Below are 17,182 nucleotides of genomic sequence, written 5' to 3' on the forward strand. Positions count from 1 at the left end.
GAGGGATGTTTATTTCTGCAATGCTGGAAAAAGTACTCAATTGTCATACTTGAGTAAAATTAAAAGATACCTTAACAGAAAATGACTCAAGTAAAAGTGAAAGTCACCCAGTAAAATCCTACTTGAGTAAAAGTCTATTTGGTTTTAAATATACTTAAGTATCAAAAGCAAATGGAATTGCTAAAATGTACTAAGTATCAAAAGTAAAAGTAAAAATCATTAAAGATTCCTTATATTAAACAAAACAGACAGCAAATCAATCAAATCAAATGTATTTATAAAGCCCTTCTTACATCAGCTGATATCTCAAAGTGCTGTACAGAAACCCAGCCTAAAACCCCAAACAGCAAGCAATGCAGGTGTAGAAGCACGGTGGCTAGGAAAAACTCCCTAGAAAGGCCAGAACCTAGGAAGAAACCTAGAGGGGAACCAGGCTATGTGGGGTGGCCAGTCCTCTTCTGGCTGTGCCTGGCTGAGCCGCCACCATTTCTTATTTTATTTTTATTGACGAATTGCCAGGGGCCCTCTCCAACAGTCAGCTATAATTTACAGACGAAGCATTTGTGTTTAGCGAGTCCGCCAAATCAGATGCAGTAGGAATGACCAGGGATGTTCTCTTGATAAGTGTGAATTTTCCTGTAAAAATGTAACCAGTACTTTTGGGAGTCACGGAAAATGTATGGAGTAAAAAGTACATCATTTTATTTCAGAATGTAGAAGTTAAAAGTAAAAGTTGCCAAAAATATAAATAGTAAAGTACAGATACTCCAAAAAACTACTTAAGTAGTACTTTAAAGTATTTTTACTTAAGTACTTTACACCACTGATTTTCTGTTTGTCAAGATTGACATAGTCTATTTATTGTGGTGTTGAAAAAACAACCCATGATTTTGAAGTGCCCGAAGTCAGTATGTTTTGTTTATTGATTGTGTGGTATATTGGCACAGAAACCTGTTGCTGTAAAATGTTTTGTGTAGGTCTAGTGAAATAGGCAGGGAGAATAAGCTTGCATGGAATCAACCATATTTTATTTAATTACTCATGTGTTTCATTATATATTAAACTTTTTGATACAAGAGTAGCTCTGATCTTAGCAAATTGTGTGTGCATTGATAATGATTGATATATTTTTAGATATAGTTTTCTTATTCATATCATGTTAATTTCCAATTGCATAAACTCAGTCAAACTGGGTGAATAGATACAGGCCAGAGTTCTAATGGTAAAGGCAAGCAAACTGTGTCAACAAAAAGCATGGCAGAGTCAAAGTTCACTCACTTTTCTGGGGAAAAGGTCTCTCATTCCTGAGTTTCTCACACACTTGAGAAGGTAAGCATTAAGAGCAGTATTGTTGGTAATGAGCTGATATGAATTATGGGAAATTGAATGCCTAGTGCCATGTATACAATATGTTAGTGATATCAATTAATTAATTAATGAGGATGCCTTAAATCATAACGGCATATTTAGGGATTTTGGCAATGAAACCCGTTATCTACTTCCCCAGAGTCAGATGAACTCGTGAATACCATTTGTATGTCTCTGCGTGCAGTTTGAAGGAAGTTTTTAACCAGCTTTAGCGCATTTGCTCTGGTTATCATTAGCTCTATTCACGATTTAGCTGTGTTGTTGGCTAGATATTGAACAAGTGTCCTGAAGAGAGAGCACATTTTCTAAGCCAGGTGAAATCGCGCATCACTAGCTCATTGTTATGGATGTATCCAAATAAATGTAACTAGGAAACGGCTTGAACAAATGCAAATACAGCTACTTCGTTGTTATTTTGGCTGCACTGTTTGACGTGACTGTAAATTAGCTGTAGTTGACTAGCAAGCAACGGATAAGAACGTTACCAGCCAGTATGGAAATGGGCCATTCAGAACGAACGACTTGGGTCGCGTCCAAAGACGCAGAGCAGAAAGACTGAATGACTGAGGCGCGTCTCTGGTAACCGAACCGATAGAACGAACGACCAGTCGGGTTGGGGAGCAACCCTATGTGTCGGAACTATATCTTGTGGAAGGATGAAATAGTATTAATAAATTCATCAATAACGTTAATGAAAATATGTCAATCACTTTAACATGTTGGTAACCCGTTAAAATGACCTCGAAGCCGGTGTTTGGAGGATTTATTTGCCGTCCTGAGACGAACAACAACCGTGCCAATAGATCCTCCAAACACCGGCTTCTCGGGCATTATCACTGCTGGTCTAGCATTAAATGCAAACTATGACGATTCAGCCTTTATTATTTAAGTGGTAACTTGTGGAATAGACACCGGCTGGAATGCAGTTTTAACCTATCAGCATTCAGGATTAGACCCCCACCCCTTGTATAATTAAGCAAACACACCCAGGTTGGCACCGTAGGGGTCCACTGTGGGCTACATGCACTGGGCCCGTGGGTATTTGCTCATGGGCAAATAGTTGGCCCCTAATTGCTGGCAGCCCTTATTCAGCCCCAAGTAAGTGTGGGCAGCCCAGTACCAGCCCACAAGAAGCCCTTATGTTGTTGGGCCAATTATGGTCCAAATAAAAGTTTGATGGCCTAGTGATATATTCCCAAATATTACCCGCATTCAACCCAAACAGCTGCAGTAAACCTGTTAATTCTGGAGGTATAAAATAAAAAAAAGACTCCCAAAAATGTAATAAACAAATGAAATACCACATGTTCAAATTCAATAGATTTTGTCAATATTAAATAACAGGTACGTATCTCAGCGTCTGAATGGAGTCTTTGGTTAATATCAAGTAAATACAATTAAAAGGGAAAGATTTAACAATTGGCTAATATAATAAAATGAATATACAATATTTCTTTCTGAGAAATAAGCATAACATTCTGCGTATTTAAGTATAAGACTTGAATGGAGTCTTTAGCTTAAAAGTACAATATTAATTAAGAAAGTATGCTTTCAAAGTGAGTTTACAACTTCAACATGCACAACATTGACATATCATGAACATCTAATGGTTTAAATATACAGACACACACCACAGACAATTACAAATACATCAGCTGCTGGACAGAGTATACAGAATGTATAAACTGTGAGAGCTGACAGACAGTTTAGTTTCTCAGGCTGTGTTCACATCAAAAAAAGCTGAGGTTGACTGTGGAGATAAAATGTAAACACAATCCCCATTTTTGACCTTGAGCTTGGATCCAGCAACCAAACGTTTAGACGTGAACCTCAAGGACTAGGCTGATACAGGGCTGTTACGTACCTGTACACAGACAGCCTCTGAGACAAAGTAGTTCCAGTGTTCGTTCTCTCCACCTTTCCGCCCCTACTCTTTCTCCTGTGTAGCAACATCTCAGATTGTCTTGTGCTCCCCTTGCTCTCTTTCACCCGAGTGAGTTTACCAAGTCTTCTAGACTTTGGTGGTCCTCAATTTTTTGTTCCAGGCAATCAAGTTCATCATAGTTTTGTAAGGGTAGGCTGATGTTGTCATAAAGTGACCTCTGCTGTACTTGATTGAGAGAGACCTGACACCATTCTCTCAAGTTTTGTCAGTCTGTCCATAATTTCTTCAAGCGCATTGACCAAGTACCTATCAATACCTGACAAGAAAGCATCTAATCACAAACTTTGGCCACATGTACTCAGCGAGACTGAAAGCCCAATTGTGTTTTTTATCATTTTGGCTTAGCAAAGAATTTTGCAAGACATACCTGCAGACAGAGAGTGGCTAGCAGGCGCTAAAGGATGGCTTGGAGTCAGAGAGAGTCTTGCAGATTGGGGGTGACTCAAAGGAAGTGAGTTGCTCACAGGGTTCATAGGGTTGCTGGTAAATGGAGAGTTACTGGGAGGTGAAGGTATTGGCAAACTTATTGGTAGTGGTGGGACTGGAAGCACAGACTACTGGACACAGGTCTCTTGCACTTGGAAAAGTCTGTTGCCTTTTCGGAGGGGCTGGCTCCAAATCAATGTATCGCTTGTTTGGTCTGGTGAAAATAGAAAATGATTTCACATACATACCAAGACCACAAAAATATGAATGTAAAGATGCTTCACATAACTTTGTAATTATAACTGCTATTTATTTCATAGCACTTGCAAGCCAAAAATTGCCCACACCTTGTAAATGTCATACCACATGCAGGACACACACAGTTGACGTGTATCACATCACACAATTTTCATGAGGTGTATATAATTATTCAAGATTTACTGTATTGTCCTAATAAATCAGAGGGTATGGAAACAAATAGATTTTACTGTCTCGACCATTGACTACATTCAAGTTTTTCTGGGTCGCTTAGTAAAACCATTTGTCTCCAATTCTCTAGCTATCAGCTGTAAGAAAGACAAATTAATTTAATTTGGCAGCTGTTCGCACGTACTGTACAAAAAATATATATTCACCCCTTAATAATATGACATTATGCTGTTCAAGACGTTATTCTTTCAGCACACCATATGGGTCCAATCTAGTGCTATTTGCATGTTCCTATTGTATTTGTGGGTGACCCTACATGCAGAAATAATTCAGAAAAACCTGCTGTGCTTAAAGTTGTCTTCTCATATGAAATCCATGTTTCACCACGTACTTCATGAGTCACTAAAGCTCTCTTGCATTTGTTCGGATCGGTATAAGGGGGCCATAACGTTATGGATGAGTCCTCCTGTATCCATGTACTACTAACAATCCCAACTGAATGATACAGAAACTCCACAATGTGATACTGTGCCATTAGTAAATAATATAGCTCTCTGTAGGACAATTTAAAAATTCAGTAAATAGGTAAAACAAAAAAACGCTAAACCTTGACTATGCAGCAAGGGCGTGGCTGCCCAATATGTGCCCATTGGGATCAAAATGTCCAATAGGTGGTGAACTTGGTCTCTTAATTGAACATGGCGTGCTTTATAGATGCCAATGTCTTTTGAATCCCGGGGACTGGAGAAGAGTGACAATAATGTCAAGAACTTCCTGAAAATAATGTACTCCTCCCCTGTGCGATCATCTCGTAGGATGTTCTGTACCGGTCCCATGTCTCCGTTAACCAAAACACAGTTGTCCCCAGTGGTTGTGGCAATGCTGAAGTGTTCAAATATATCCTTTAGAAACTGGGTGCAGTGAGGGAGTGAGGGAATGGTTGGGCCTCTATATAGTGTGTTCTTTCAGAGAATGTTTCTTGTCCTCGGTTCTCTTTGTCTTTATGGATGGGAGCGTCCTCTCGAGTAATTTGGTGACTCATTTGTTTGAGAACAAATTGTGGTTTCCGGCAGACTTTCTTCAACTTTCTCATAGATAGTTTTCAAAAGGAAAAGACGACACTAAGGACCCAAACGTCCTCACATCCTCTGCAAAGAGTCAGATTATGGACATTGTAGACCAACTCTTCAATGCCATACAAATTGTCAAACTCACTGAGGAAGTGTTTGAGGTCATCTGCATAGCCACAGTAGTAACAGCACAAGGCAGGGAAGTTGCTGCAGTGGGAGAAGGAAAGGATGTCTTGCAACACGACAGGGCCTGTGTATAATAAGAATTGGCGGAATTGGGTTCCTTTCCATCTGTCTATTTCTTTCAGTCCTCTTGGGTCTCTGAAATTCCATTGGAATGTGCTGTCTGATTTGACGCCAACCTCTCAGAGGTGGCGCTCACTGCCCGAGATCCCAATCTACAAGAAAAATCCCCTTTCATCTAAAAATACATCAACTTCCGAGTTACTCTTAAGACAAACAAGGTGCATGTAGTCAAGAATGAACATTGTGACCATGCCTATGTTCAACAGGGTAACAGGAGATCGTCCTTCATTGTGATTTTCATCTTCCCATCTCAAACTGATCTGTGCGGAGTGTAGCGGTTTTATCTGGGAACGTCATGATTCTTGACATAGACCCCTTCCTGAGTGCAGCGCTCACACCCACTGTACCCATTATGGCCCTTAATGTTATTGACTTCTTCGGGATCGGTGTCCCTTCCACCAGACGGTTGATCTAACGTAGGCTAATGCGATTAGCACGATGTATGTAACAAGAAAGTTTCCCAGAACATAGACATGTCTGATATTGTCTAATTTACAGTAGCTATTACAGTGAAAGAACACCATGCTATTGTTTGAGTAGAGTGCACAATTTTGAACATGAAGTTATTAATAAACAAATTAGGCACATTTGGGCAGTCTTGATACAACATTTTGAACAGAAATGCAATGTTTCATTGGATCAGTCAAGCTTTGCACATACACTGCTGCCATCTATTGGCCAATCTATATTGCATCTGGGCTGGAATAATACATTATGGCCTTTCTCTTGTATTTCAAAGATGATGGAACAAAAAAAATACAAAATAACTGTAGTTTTTGTTTTTACCATATCTATTGTGTTATTCTCCTACATTCCTTTCACATTTCCACAAACGTCAAAGTGTTTCCTTTCAAATGGTACCAAGAATATGCATATCCTTGCTACAGGCAGTTAGATGATTTGGGTATGTCATTTTAGGCGAAAATTGAAAAAAGGGGCGGATCTTTAAGAGGTTATGGAATGATCTTGATGGAGCATCACAAATGAAACAACCAGTATGTAAAGGAATGATTTCCCTGCCACATCAAAACCCTCCTGTAGTGTCTCTACCTCCTCCACAAAGTCAGACAAATATTTCCCCAAATTATGTGGTTTACTCTTGCCAGAAAACACCAATCACAAAGGGCTCCTTAAGAGACTTTGCCTAAAATTGTCCACAACTGCAAAGAAGAGCTCTTGTATAAGGGCAAACCATCAACATTCACTTGGAGGCCAATGGTGTTGGCAATGTTGACGTGGCTGCTGGATATTGTCTTAAGACACAATGCCAAAATGTAAATATCGCCACCCTTAATGTTTTGAACGTTGGATTCTATTTTATCTGTTTGTAGGACAGTACGAGCTTTCTTTCGTAGATTTAGATGGAATTCCTTCAGCACACCAAGAAGATCTGAGAAGGTGTTCTGTGGTGTATAATTTCTCAATGCCCACTCACATAACACCTTGCATAACTTTGCAGAATTATTATCTTCCTCATCAATGCTGTCACTTGTCTCATCACTATCGTCACCAACAAGATTTATCAAAATAACTTAAGCAGTCCATATACACATCATCATTAGGCTCCTCGTGGAGTTTCAATTCTGGATGAATGTCTTCTTGAGAATCATTAACATCCTATAGTGAAGATGATGAATTGGCAAACGATTGGAGTATTCTAAATGTGCGCCTTCGTTTCGTCCAATAACTTCTGCCAGACATAACTGCCTTTGGACAGCCACTACTACTGCAAGTCAATTATGCTTCAGACAAACTGACTAAATTGAGGATGACTGACCTTAACTCTGAGGCTTTTGTTCAGTGTAGGTTTCAGCAAATCTGAAAAAATAAGACATGAACCAGTGTGGTTTAAGTGAAAAAATGTGGGTTAAATATACGGGATATGGTACAGCTAAATTATGGACACGTCATTTGATAGATTAATGTTACTTGCCTTGCAAAAGTTTGACAGTTACACATTAAATGGACAATTTTACTGTATCCAAATTAGCTAGCTAACTATTGAATATCACCACAGAAAAGTATGGTGGCAACTAACTTGCTTAGCCAGTCACGTTAGAAGTGCACACATCTAGATGCTAACGTTAGCTGTGGTAACGTTAGCCCAAAACCAGTAACCTTAAGATAGCAACCTAGTACATAGATGAATAAGCTTACTCCCTTGCACTACATGGTCACATTTATCTCAAGTTAGTTATGCCCCCTTTCATAGACGTTACTTAGCTAACGACTTACATGAATCTTATTAACCAAGTGATCTTGGTCAATTTAGGCTTTGCTTTGTAATATTTTTATGTTAACTTAAGCTAAAATTAGTCACTTACCCAAAGTTTTCTGACCTATGGTGGTGGTTAAGCTTTAAAATACGTAGCTTTGCGTTGAAACAGCGAATTCGCTGATCGTTTTACAAAAGTAAGTCTGCCACACAGTTAACATTAAATAACTTAATCATAGCGCTAACGTTAGCCTAGCTAGTTAACGTTAGCTATTCTAGCTCCTGCTAAATTAGTGTTGTTGGCTAGACAAGCAATGTTATCATCGGTAAAATATTCAAACCATTTAGCCTAGGTATTTTACTCGTTTTACTAAGTTAACAAAATGTTTAACAAATGTTATGGCTGAGCCGATTGCTTAGCTGTCAGTTTGTGAAGTCGACCGTTCCTTCAAAAACCGTTCACATTTAAATGCGGGCTCGCGTACGTCTTGAGAGAGTGCGAGTCCAAGGTGGTCCATAATGTTATCGACCGCGAGGGGCCCCGCTCAGTCATGTTTGCTGGGTAAGGCCCGAAGAGGTGTGGTATATGGCCAATATACCACGGCTAAGGGCTGTTCTTTTGCACGGTGGAGTGCCTGGAGACAGCTCTTAGCCGTGGTATATTGGCCATATACCACAAACCCCTGAGGTGCCTTATTGCTATTAATAAACTGGTTACCAACGTAATTAGAGCAGTACAAATAAATGTTTTGTCATATGGTGGTATAGGGCCTGATATACCACGGCTGTCAGCCAATCAGCATTCAGGGATTGAACCACTCAGTTTATAATGTGTAATAAGGCTTTTTTTGTGTGTGAACTTTCTACATTATGTGAACCTAACTTTGACAGAGCCCTTTCCTCAATTATTTTTTTTAAGTAGTAGTTCTATTAAGTTACAATTGACTGTGTTTTTCTCTACCATTATGACTTAATATGAATACGTATACCTTTATTGGAAAGGGACTTTGAATCAGTTCTTGAATGTAGAAGGATAAGAATACAAAACACTCCACTTATTTCACAATGTTACAGGCAGCACTGATATTTCGGGTGTATATTTACCGCTGTGTGCCCCAATAGGGGGGTTTTACTTTATCCCGACTAACTAGAGCATGGAAATCTACTTAATGGGTGAATTGTATGTGTGCCTTGCAGTGACGTGGTTGGCTACTCACTGCTGCTTTTGATGCCCGGGAATCCAAGGCTGAGAAATCTGTTTTGTTTTCCATCATGAAATTAAGGTAACTCCCTGTGATTACGTTTTGTTCTGTAACTTGGATATGCAACTTTGACAAAAGTTTGGTATATTTTTGTTGTTTTAAAATGTTATTCTTGAATTCTGATTTGTTTATTCTGCTGTCAGTGTTTCCCTTAGATATTCTGAGTTGAGGTTGCTGAAGGAAGTATCTGCACAACTCCTAAAACGTGGCATCTCAACATTTCACAGTAGATTATGCAAAAACGGTAAAGTGACTGACTTTGAACTTACCCTTATTGTAGTATTGAAGTCGGATTCAAATATTTCTATTCTTTAGATTTCTAAAAAATGATATCCCCCCCAGATGGTCTCTTCCTTGTCCACCCGGCAGTATCCCAGGCATTGGCAGAAAACAGACCAGTTGTGGCGCTAGAGAGCACCATCATCACCCATGGCATGCCATACCCACACAACCTGAGGTATGTGCTGCAAACATGTCAAAATGGGAAGGACTTTGTTAGACAGAAAGTTCCTGATATAAAATATAATCCATGCCATCAAGCTTATTTATTCTAGCAACCTTACATGTACCTCATTTAGCAGACGCTCTTATCCAGAGAGACTTACAGGAGCAATTAGTGCCTTGCTCAAGGGCACATCGCCAGATGTTTCACTTAGTTGGCTCAGGGAATCGAACCAGCAACCGTTCCGGTTACTGGCCAAACGCTCCTAACCACTAGATTACCTGCCGCCCTTAATTCAGTATTAGAATTTACTGCTTCAACAGTCACTGTTTTTCCTCATTCAGCACAGCCAAAGCGGTAGAAGCCATAGTAAGGACAGAGGGAGCCATTCCTGCTACTGTTGGGCTGCTCCAGGGGAGGGTTCATGTGGGGTTGTCTTCAGAAGAACTGGACTACCTAGCACGGAGTAAGACATCGCTGAAAGTGTCCCGCCGAGACCTGCCCTACGCCATCAGCAAGGTGAGCACCTGTCAAGGTTTGGACAAACAACTGAAAAGCCACTCAATTCAGTCTTATTCAGATTGAATACCTTGCTTACCGGTGTGTGTGTGTTCTCCAGGGTCTCTGTGGTGGCACTACGGTTTCAGGCACCATGATAGCAGCACACAGAGCCGGTATCCATGTCTTTGTCACTGGGGGTGTTGGAGGAGTGCACCGAGATGGAGAGAATAGTAAGTGCAATGTACCAAAGTGAAATGTAATTGGTTGTAAGCTACTGTAGCCTCAGTGAAATGTTATTGGTTGGAACCTACTGTAGCCTCAGTGAAATGTTATTGGTTGTAAGCTACTGTAGCCTCAGTGAAATGTAATTGGTTGTAAGCTACTGTAGCCTCAGTGAAATGATATTGGTTGGAACCTACTGTAGCCTCAGTGAAATGTTATTGGTTGGACGCTACTGTAGCCTCAGTGAAATTACATCATCATACACAGCAGGGAGACTTCATGTTTAGGATACAGAAATAGAAAACAACAAAATGTATTGAAATTGTTAACTGACCATCTTCTCAGGTATGGATATCAGTGCAGATCTGACAGAGCTAGGCAGGACTCCCATTGCTGTGGTCTCAGCTGGAGTGAAGTCCATCCTCGACATTGGCCGCACCCTGGAGTACTTGGTTAGTGGTTATTGCTAGATGGTTTTATACATGGTCAAATGCAGAGATTCCATTGCAAGAGATTCCATTGCAAGAGATTCCATTGCAAGAGATTCCATTGCAAGAGATTCCATTGCAAGAGATTCCATTGCATCGCAAATAATTATTAACAATTGTGTGCTTTCTTCAGGAGACACAGGGTGTGTGTGTCGCCACATTTGGGAGCTCCATGAATTTCCCCGCTTTCTTCTCTCCAGAAAGTGGGTTTACCTCCCCTTACCACGTCAACAATGCTGAGGAGGCTGCAGATCTCATTGGTGACGCAGCTAAATATTTTATGTCTGAGTAGCAACATTTTCAACTGACTCGAAATTGCTGTTATTTCAGGGTCATTCTGAGCTGATAATCTAGACATGATTATAAGATATTATAAAGGGTCATACATGCTTATGACAAATCTTACAATGTATTGTGACTGCATCATAATGTACTACACCTGTCTCTTTCCCCTGGCCTACAGCGGGTAACCTGTCCCTGGGTCTACAGAGCGGCCTGCTGCTGGCTGTGCCCATCCCTAAGGAGCATGCAGCAGCTGGACAACAGATTGAGAACGCTATACAGGCTGCACTGGCAGAGGCCAAGTAAGGAAACACTGCATTATAACATAATATGATCTCTCCACCTGGCTTGACTGTTGTTGAATTAAGCAATAAGGCCCGAGGAGGTGTGGTATATGGCCGATATACCACGGCTAAGGACTGTTCTTATGCATTACGCAACTCAGAGTGCCTGGATACAGCCCTTAGCTGTGGTGTATTGGCAGTATATCACAAACCCCCTAGGTGCCTTGTTGCTATTATAAACTGGTTACCAATGTAACTAGAGCAGTAAAAATAAATGTTTTGTCATACCCGTGGTAAATGTCATACCCGTGGTCAGCCAATCACCATTCAGGGCTTGACAAACCCAGTTTATAATCCCAAATACATGTTTTTGGATATGTATGTTGCCTACTTAGGTAGGCACAGTGATGCAGAAACATTGGTAAATACCCATTAAATTGCTGGGTGTTTATATATGGAGTGTGCGACTTTCTTTATTTTCATAGTTTATAGTTTATTCGCCGTTAGACAGCACCTCCACACAAACACATTTTTCTGGGTGTGCTAATGTTTTTTAGCCTACTTAGGTATTGCTATAAAGCCCTATTTATTGAGCACTGCTCATGGTCTGTCTGTGCTGGTGTTATTTCCTGATCTCTAGATAGCCGCTTGCATGACTGACAACACAGGAAGTTTGCTTATCAGAGTTTCTGTTTGGTTGCCTTGATATGAGAAGAAAAGTATCAGCATTTCACCTCGGCCACACGATTAACTCTCTGTTGCCTTCGTACGTATTTCCCCTGTAGTGTTAAAGGTATCAGAGGAAGAGATTTGACGCCCTTCATCCTTCAAAAGGTCAACGAACTGACCCGAGGAAAGTCCCTCCAGGCTAGTATCCTTCTCTGATCAATATTGTGATGTGAGAAAACCACGCTGAAGAGAGAGAGAGAGGGATCCTATCAGAGTCATTCTTAGTGTAAGAAAATGTAAAAAGAAATCTGACATCATAATTGTGGTTTTTAAAACTTGTTTTATCGATGTATTGTATCATCATTACATTAAGGTCCCTTAATCTGATATTCCCAAAGATATCGCTCTCATTCATAATAATGCCAGGGTAGGCAGTCAGGTAGCCTGTGCACTGTCTAAACGAATGCAGAAGAAGACTTGGACACCTTCTGCTCCTCACGCAAAGGAGAGAGAGAAAGATTTGGACTCTCAGCCAAACATTGTGAGTACTGGTCATATGTTCATCATCAATACACATGAACCAATCACTCTTGTCTTGTAGAGCACATCATTTTTCTTACTCAAGTTTTAGCTGGATGAACAGTGTGTAACATGCTTACTGTACAATAACACTGTGGCTCTTTCATCACAGGTTGTCATAGGTGGTGTGAATGTGGATTTTATTGCCAAGGGGAAAACAGATAAGCTAGTGGTGCGTTCACACAAACTCTGCTAATGTCAAGCATCTACTACTGCATGTCTGGAATGTTCAAATGATGTCAATGACACATGGGTTTGTTTGATTGCTCAACAGTTTGGACAGACGAATCGTGGAAGTGTCTGCCAGTCATTTGGTGGAGTAGGAAAGAACCTTGCTGGTTAGTTATTTAAAGCAATAAGGCACCTCGGGGGTTTGTGGTATATGCCTAATATACCACGGCTAAGGGCTGTTCTTATGCACCATGCAGCGCGGAGTGCCTGGATACAGCCCTTAACAGTGGTATATTGGCCATATGTCACAAACCCCCACGGTGCCTTATTGCTATTATAAACTTGTTATCAACATAATTAGAGCAGTACAAATAAATGTTTTGTCATAGAATGCTGTTCATTGACTACAGCTCAGCGTACAACACCATAGTGCCCACAAAACTCATCACTAAGCTAATGACCCTGGGACTAAACACCTCCCTCTGCAACTGGATACTGGACTTCCTGACGGGCCGCCCCCAGGTGGTAAGGGTAGGCAACAACACGTCTGCCACGCTGATCCTCAGCACTGGGGCCCCTCAGGGGTGTGTGCTTAGTCCCCTCCTGTACTCCCCGTTCACCCATGACTACATGGCCAAACACGACTCCAACACCATCATTAAGCTTGCTGACGACACAACAGTGGTAGGCCTGATCACCGACAACGATGAGACAGCCTATAGGGAGGAGATCAGAGACCTGGCAGTGTGGTGCCAGGACAACAACCTCTCCCTCAATGTAAGCAAGACAAAGGAGCTGATCGTGGACTACAGGAAAAGGCGGGCTGAACAGGCCCCCATTAACATCAACGGGGCTGTAGTGGAGTGGGTCGAGAGTTTCAAGTTCCTTGGTGTCCAACTATCACGGTCCAAACACACCAAGACAGTCGTGAAGAGGGCACGACAAAACCTTTTCCACCTCAGGAGACTGAAAACATTTGCCATGGGTCCCCAGATCCTCAAAGTTATACAGCTGCACCATTGAGAACATCCTGACCGGTTGTGTCACCGCCTGGCATAGCAACTGCTCGGCATCTGACCGTAAGGCGATACAGAGGGTAGTGCGAACGGCCCAGTACATCACTGGGGCCGAGATTCCTGCCATCCAGGACCTGTACACTATGTGGTGTCAGAGGAAAGTCCAAACAATTGTCAGAGACTCCAGTCACCCAAGTCATAGACTGTTTTCTCTGCTACCACACGGCAAGCTGTACCGGAGCGCCAAGTCTAGGACCAAAAGGCTCCCTAACAGCTTCTACCCCCAAGCCATAAGACTGCTGAACAACTAATCAAATGGCCACCGGACTATTTACATTGACCCCCCCCCCCCCCCCCTCCATGAGTTTAATTCACTGCTGCTACTCACTACATGTACAAATTACCTCGACTAACCTGTACCCCCGCACATTGACTCGGTACCTGTATATAGCTTCGTTATTGTTATTTTACTGTGTTACTTTTTATAATTTTTTACTTATTTTCTTAACTCTTTCTTGAACTGCACTGTTGGTTAAGGGCTTGTAAGTAAGCATTTTACGGTAAGGTCTACACTTGTTGTATTTGACGCATGTGACAAGTGAAGTTTGATTTGATTTCAGTATTCAGGGCTCAAACCACCCAGTTTATAATGTGCAATTATGTCTACATAGCTCCTATATGTGGAAAAAAGGTTAATGAAACTTTTGCATTGAGTGAAACAGTTTAATGTTGACTTCTTGTGTGATATTTTACCCACCAGACTCTCTGAGCAGAATGGGTCAAAGACCTCTCTTCATCTCAGCTATTGGAACTGACTCTCACAGTGATGCTGTGCTGAACTACTGTCGGCACATGGTACATATGGGGAGAAGATTTCGAGAGGTGTTCTGAGTTGAGATCAGCACGTTTCCATTAAAATCAGAGTTGTGCGAGTTACTTATCTCAACTCTAAACCAGGCCCTTAATGAGTGGTAACAACTGATTGTTATGACCATATACAAAGCAGAATTAATCTCTCTCCCATAGTATTCTGGCATGACATTCTTTCCTCTTTTGATTTTCCTTTAGAATACCAGTGGTGTTTCTGTACTTAAGGAGCAGCGGACTGCTACTTATTGTGCCGTGATCACCAAGAGCGGGGATCTGAGTCTGGGATTAGGCGACATGGACATTCACCAGCAAATCACAGAGCAGTATGTGAGTATTTCTGGGGCTCCCAAGTGACGTAGCGGTCTAAGGCACTGCATCTTAGTGCTAGAGGCGTCACTACAGACCCTGGTTCGATTTCGGGCTGTATCACAACCGGCTGTGATTGGGAGTCCCATAGGGCGGCGCACAATTGGCCCAGTGTCATCTGAGTTTGGCCGGGGTAGGCCATCATTGTACATTTACATTTACATTTACGTCATTTAGCAGACGCTCTTATCCAGAGCGACTTACAAATTGGTGCATTCACCTTATGATATCCAAATTTAACTGACTTGCCTAGTTAAATAAAGGTTAAATAAAAATAAATATTTCTGAAGCAGGTACTTCATCTACATTTAAACTGTAAAAATAATCAGATTTACTACACATAAAAGTACACCTATCTAACTTTGACCATCTCTACATACAGGTGTCCCAGTTTGAGGAGAAGCTCTCAACAGCCTCTCTCATGTGTCTGGACGGCAATATACCCGTCTCCACCATCAACTATGTTTGCTCTGTCGCCAAGAAGCATGCAGTGCCAGGTTAGCATGTAGAGCTGAACGCTTTGACAGTCATCAATAGTGATCGATCACCATTTTCTTACCATCAGTGCATCGCTTTGTGATCAGGGCCCATATTCACAAAGAATCTGTGTGGGAGTGCTGATCTAGGATCAGGTCCTCCCTCCCCATGTCATCTTTTTCATTATGATCTAAGAAGGCAAAATGATCCTATATCAGCACTCCCACTCTGAGACACTATATGAATACAGACCCTGATGTGATAAACTTGTGTTGCAGTGTGGTATGAGCCAACTGATAGTGACAAGGCCTGCAAGCCTTTCCTGTCAGACAGCTGGAAAGCCCTGGGCTACACCTCCCCCAACCTGGCTGAGCTGTGTACCATGAACAAGGCATTGGGCCTCCCGACACCTGCAGGTACGATAGTCAGTAATGCCTGCACTGAGATCATTTCTGGAGTCTACTGTATATAATATGGAATTAACCTGGACGAAGCTATGTTTGTGCTGTGGAGCCAACTCCTATGCTTGGCGTAACAGTGACCAAAGGAGTTGACACTTTGCAAGACATCACGAACAGATCTGAGTCCGGGCTAGATATAATAAGTAATGCACACACTATGAAGTCTTTGTTTGACAGCTCATCATCATGCACAAACTCCTGTCTGATTTATGAGGATGAGATCTTGTCTTGTGTTGTCAGTGCTGCCTAGCTCTGTGGAGGAAGTGCTGAGCTGTGCCATGGCTCTCGCACGCCCCCTGCTGGACCACCTGCAGTGTGTGGTGGTGACCCTGGGGGCCATGGGAGTGCTGCTGTGTGGAGAACATAACGCTGGGTCTGTAGACCTGCAGCCTAGGAGAGGAACAAGGGTAAGATGATACTATGTGTGTATATGTGTATGTGTGTGTGAGCTCACATTCTGTTTCACTTCTAAACTAAACGTGAGCATCTTGACAACTTTATATCTCCGAACATTATGGTGATGATGTTTTTTTGTTTTCCAGAAGGGTCGGCTATGTGCCGTCCACTACTCTGCTCTGGCTCAGACCGCAGCCGAAATAGTGAATGTCTCAGGAGCCGGAGATAGGTCGGTAGCTATCTAGGGACGGCAATAAACCGTACATTTTTTATATTTTTTATCTCCATAGGTGAAATGTTGGTTTCCACACACCCCTCTCTTCCCTCTCCTCAGTCTTGCAGGTGGAATATTGGCTGGTATGTTCCAGAGCAGAGACACTCACAGCTGTGTTAGGATGGGGCTCCTGGCAGCACGCCTGTCACTGGCCTCCCCACATCCCGTCTGCACCACTCTGACCACAGACTCTGTGGACCCAAACAAGGTCCAACCACCCCAATCCTGGCCTCAACCCAACCTCCTGTGGATGGAGGAATAAAGAAAGATCCATTATTATAATGTTATTATCTTGTTCAACCATCAACATGACTTTTCAATGTTTAGTTCAGGGGTGTCAAACTCATTTTATCCAATGGGCTGCATTTGGTCTTCATCGAGGTCCAGACAGCTGCACTGAAAATAGGTTATATTTCCTCGCTGTCAAAATTTGCTAAATATTGTCCCCTATCCATCGTTTTGGGAATTTATTATGCTCCCTGACTGTCTAGCTTTCCTTTATGTGATTGTTTGACACCCCTGGTGCTGTTAATTTGTATACATTTTGTCATAACTTTCAATAAAATACAAAGATGCTTCGACTTATTATACTACTATATTTCAAATGCCCTATCCTAGGCCTATCATAGGTATGTTGACTGAAAATACAATGAACTATATTTC

At 41.7% G+C, this 17,182-nt stretch overlaps 1 protein-coding gene across 1 annotated transcript; it reads left to right on the plus strand.

Moving 5' to 3' along the window:
- The first annotated feature begins 1,262 nt into the window (after nucleotides 1–1,262).
- On the plus strand, nucleotides 1,263–17,100 carry zgc:136858 (Indigoidine_A and YeiC_kinase_like domain-containing protein). Its single transcript, XM_029759330.1, has 20 exons — nucleotides 1,263–1,329; nucleotides 8,957–9,042; nucleotides 9,165–9,265; nucleotides 9,364–9,478; nucleotides 9,808–9,982; nucleotides 10,083–10,194; nucleotides 10,532–10,638; nucleotides 10,808–10,934; nucleotides 11,138–11,258; nucleotides 12,026–12,111; nucleotides 12,308–12,450; nucleotides 12,601–12,660; nucleotides 12,763–12,826; nucleotides 14,436–14,530; nucleotides 14,744–14,872; nucleotides 15,294–15,408; nucleotides 15,667–15,804; nucleotides 16,090–16,256; nucleotides 16,392–16,474; nucleotides 16,580–17,100. The coding sequence occupies exons 2-20, from the start codon at nucleotides 9,032–9,034 to the stop codon at nucleotides 16,779–16,781; spliced, it is 2,151 nt and encodes a 716-aa protein (XP_029615190.1). The 5' UTR covers nucleotides 1,263–1,329; nucleotides 8,957–9,031; the 3' UTR covers nucleotides 16,782–17,100.
- The last annotated feature ends 82 nt before the right edge of the window (nucleotides 17,101–17,182 follow it).

Source organism: Salmo trutta, chromosome 7, assembly GCF_901001165.1.
Source record: "Salmo trutta chromosome 7, fSalTru1.1, whole genome shotgun sequence".
NCBI lineage: Eukaryota > Metazoa > Chordata > Actinopteri > Salmoniformes > Salmonidae > Salmo > Salmo trutta.

Excerpts from the sequence above, each read along its gene's own strand:
- zgc:136858 (XM_029759330.1), top strand. Across the intron at positions 12,661-12,762 it reads GGAAAACAGATAAGCTAGTG|TTTGGACAGACGAATCGTGG; the intron begins GTGCGTTCACAC and ends ATTGCTCAACAG. Across the intron at positions 14,873-15,293 it reads AGCAAATCACAGAGCAGTAT|GTGTCCCAGTTTGAGGAGAA; the intron begins GTGAGTATTTCT and ends CTCTACATACAG.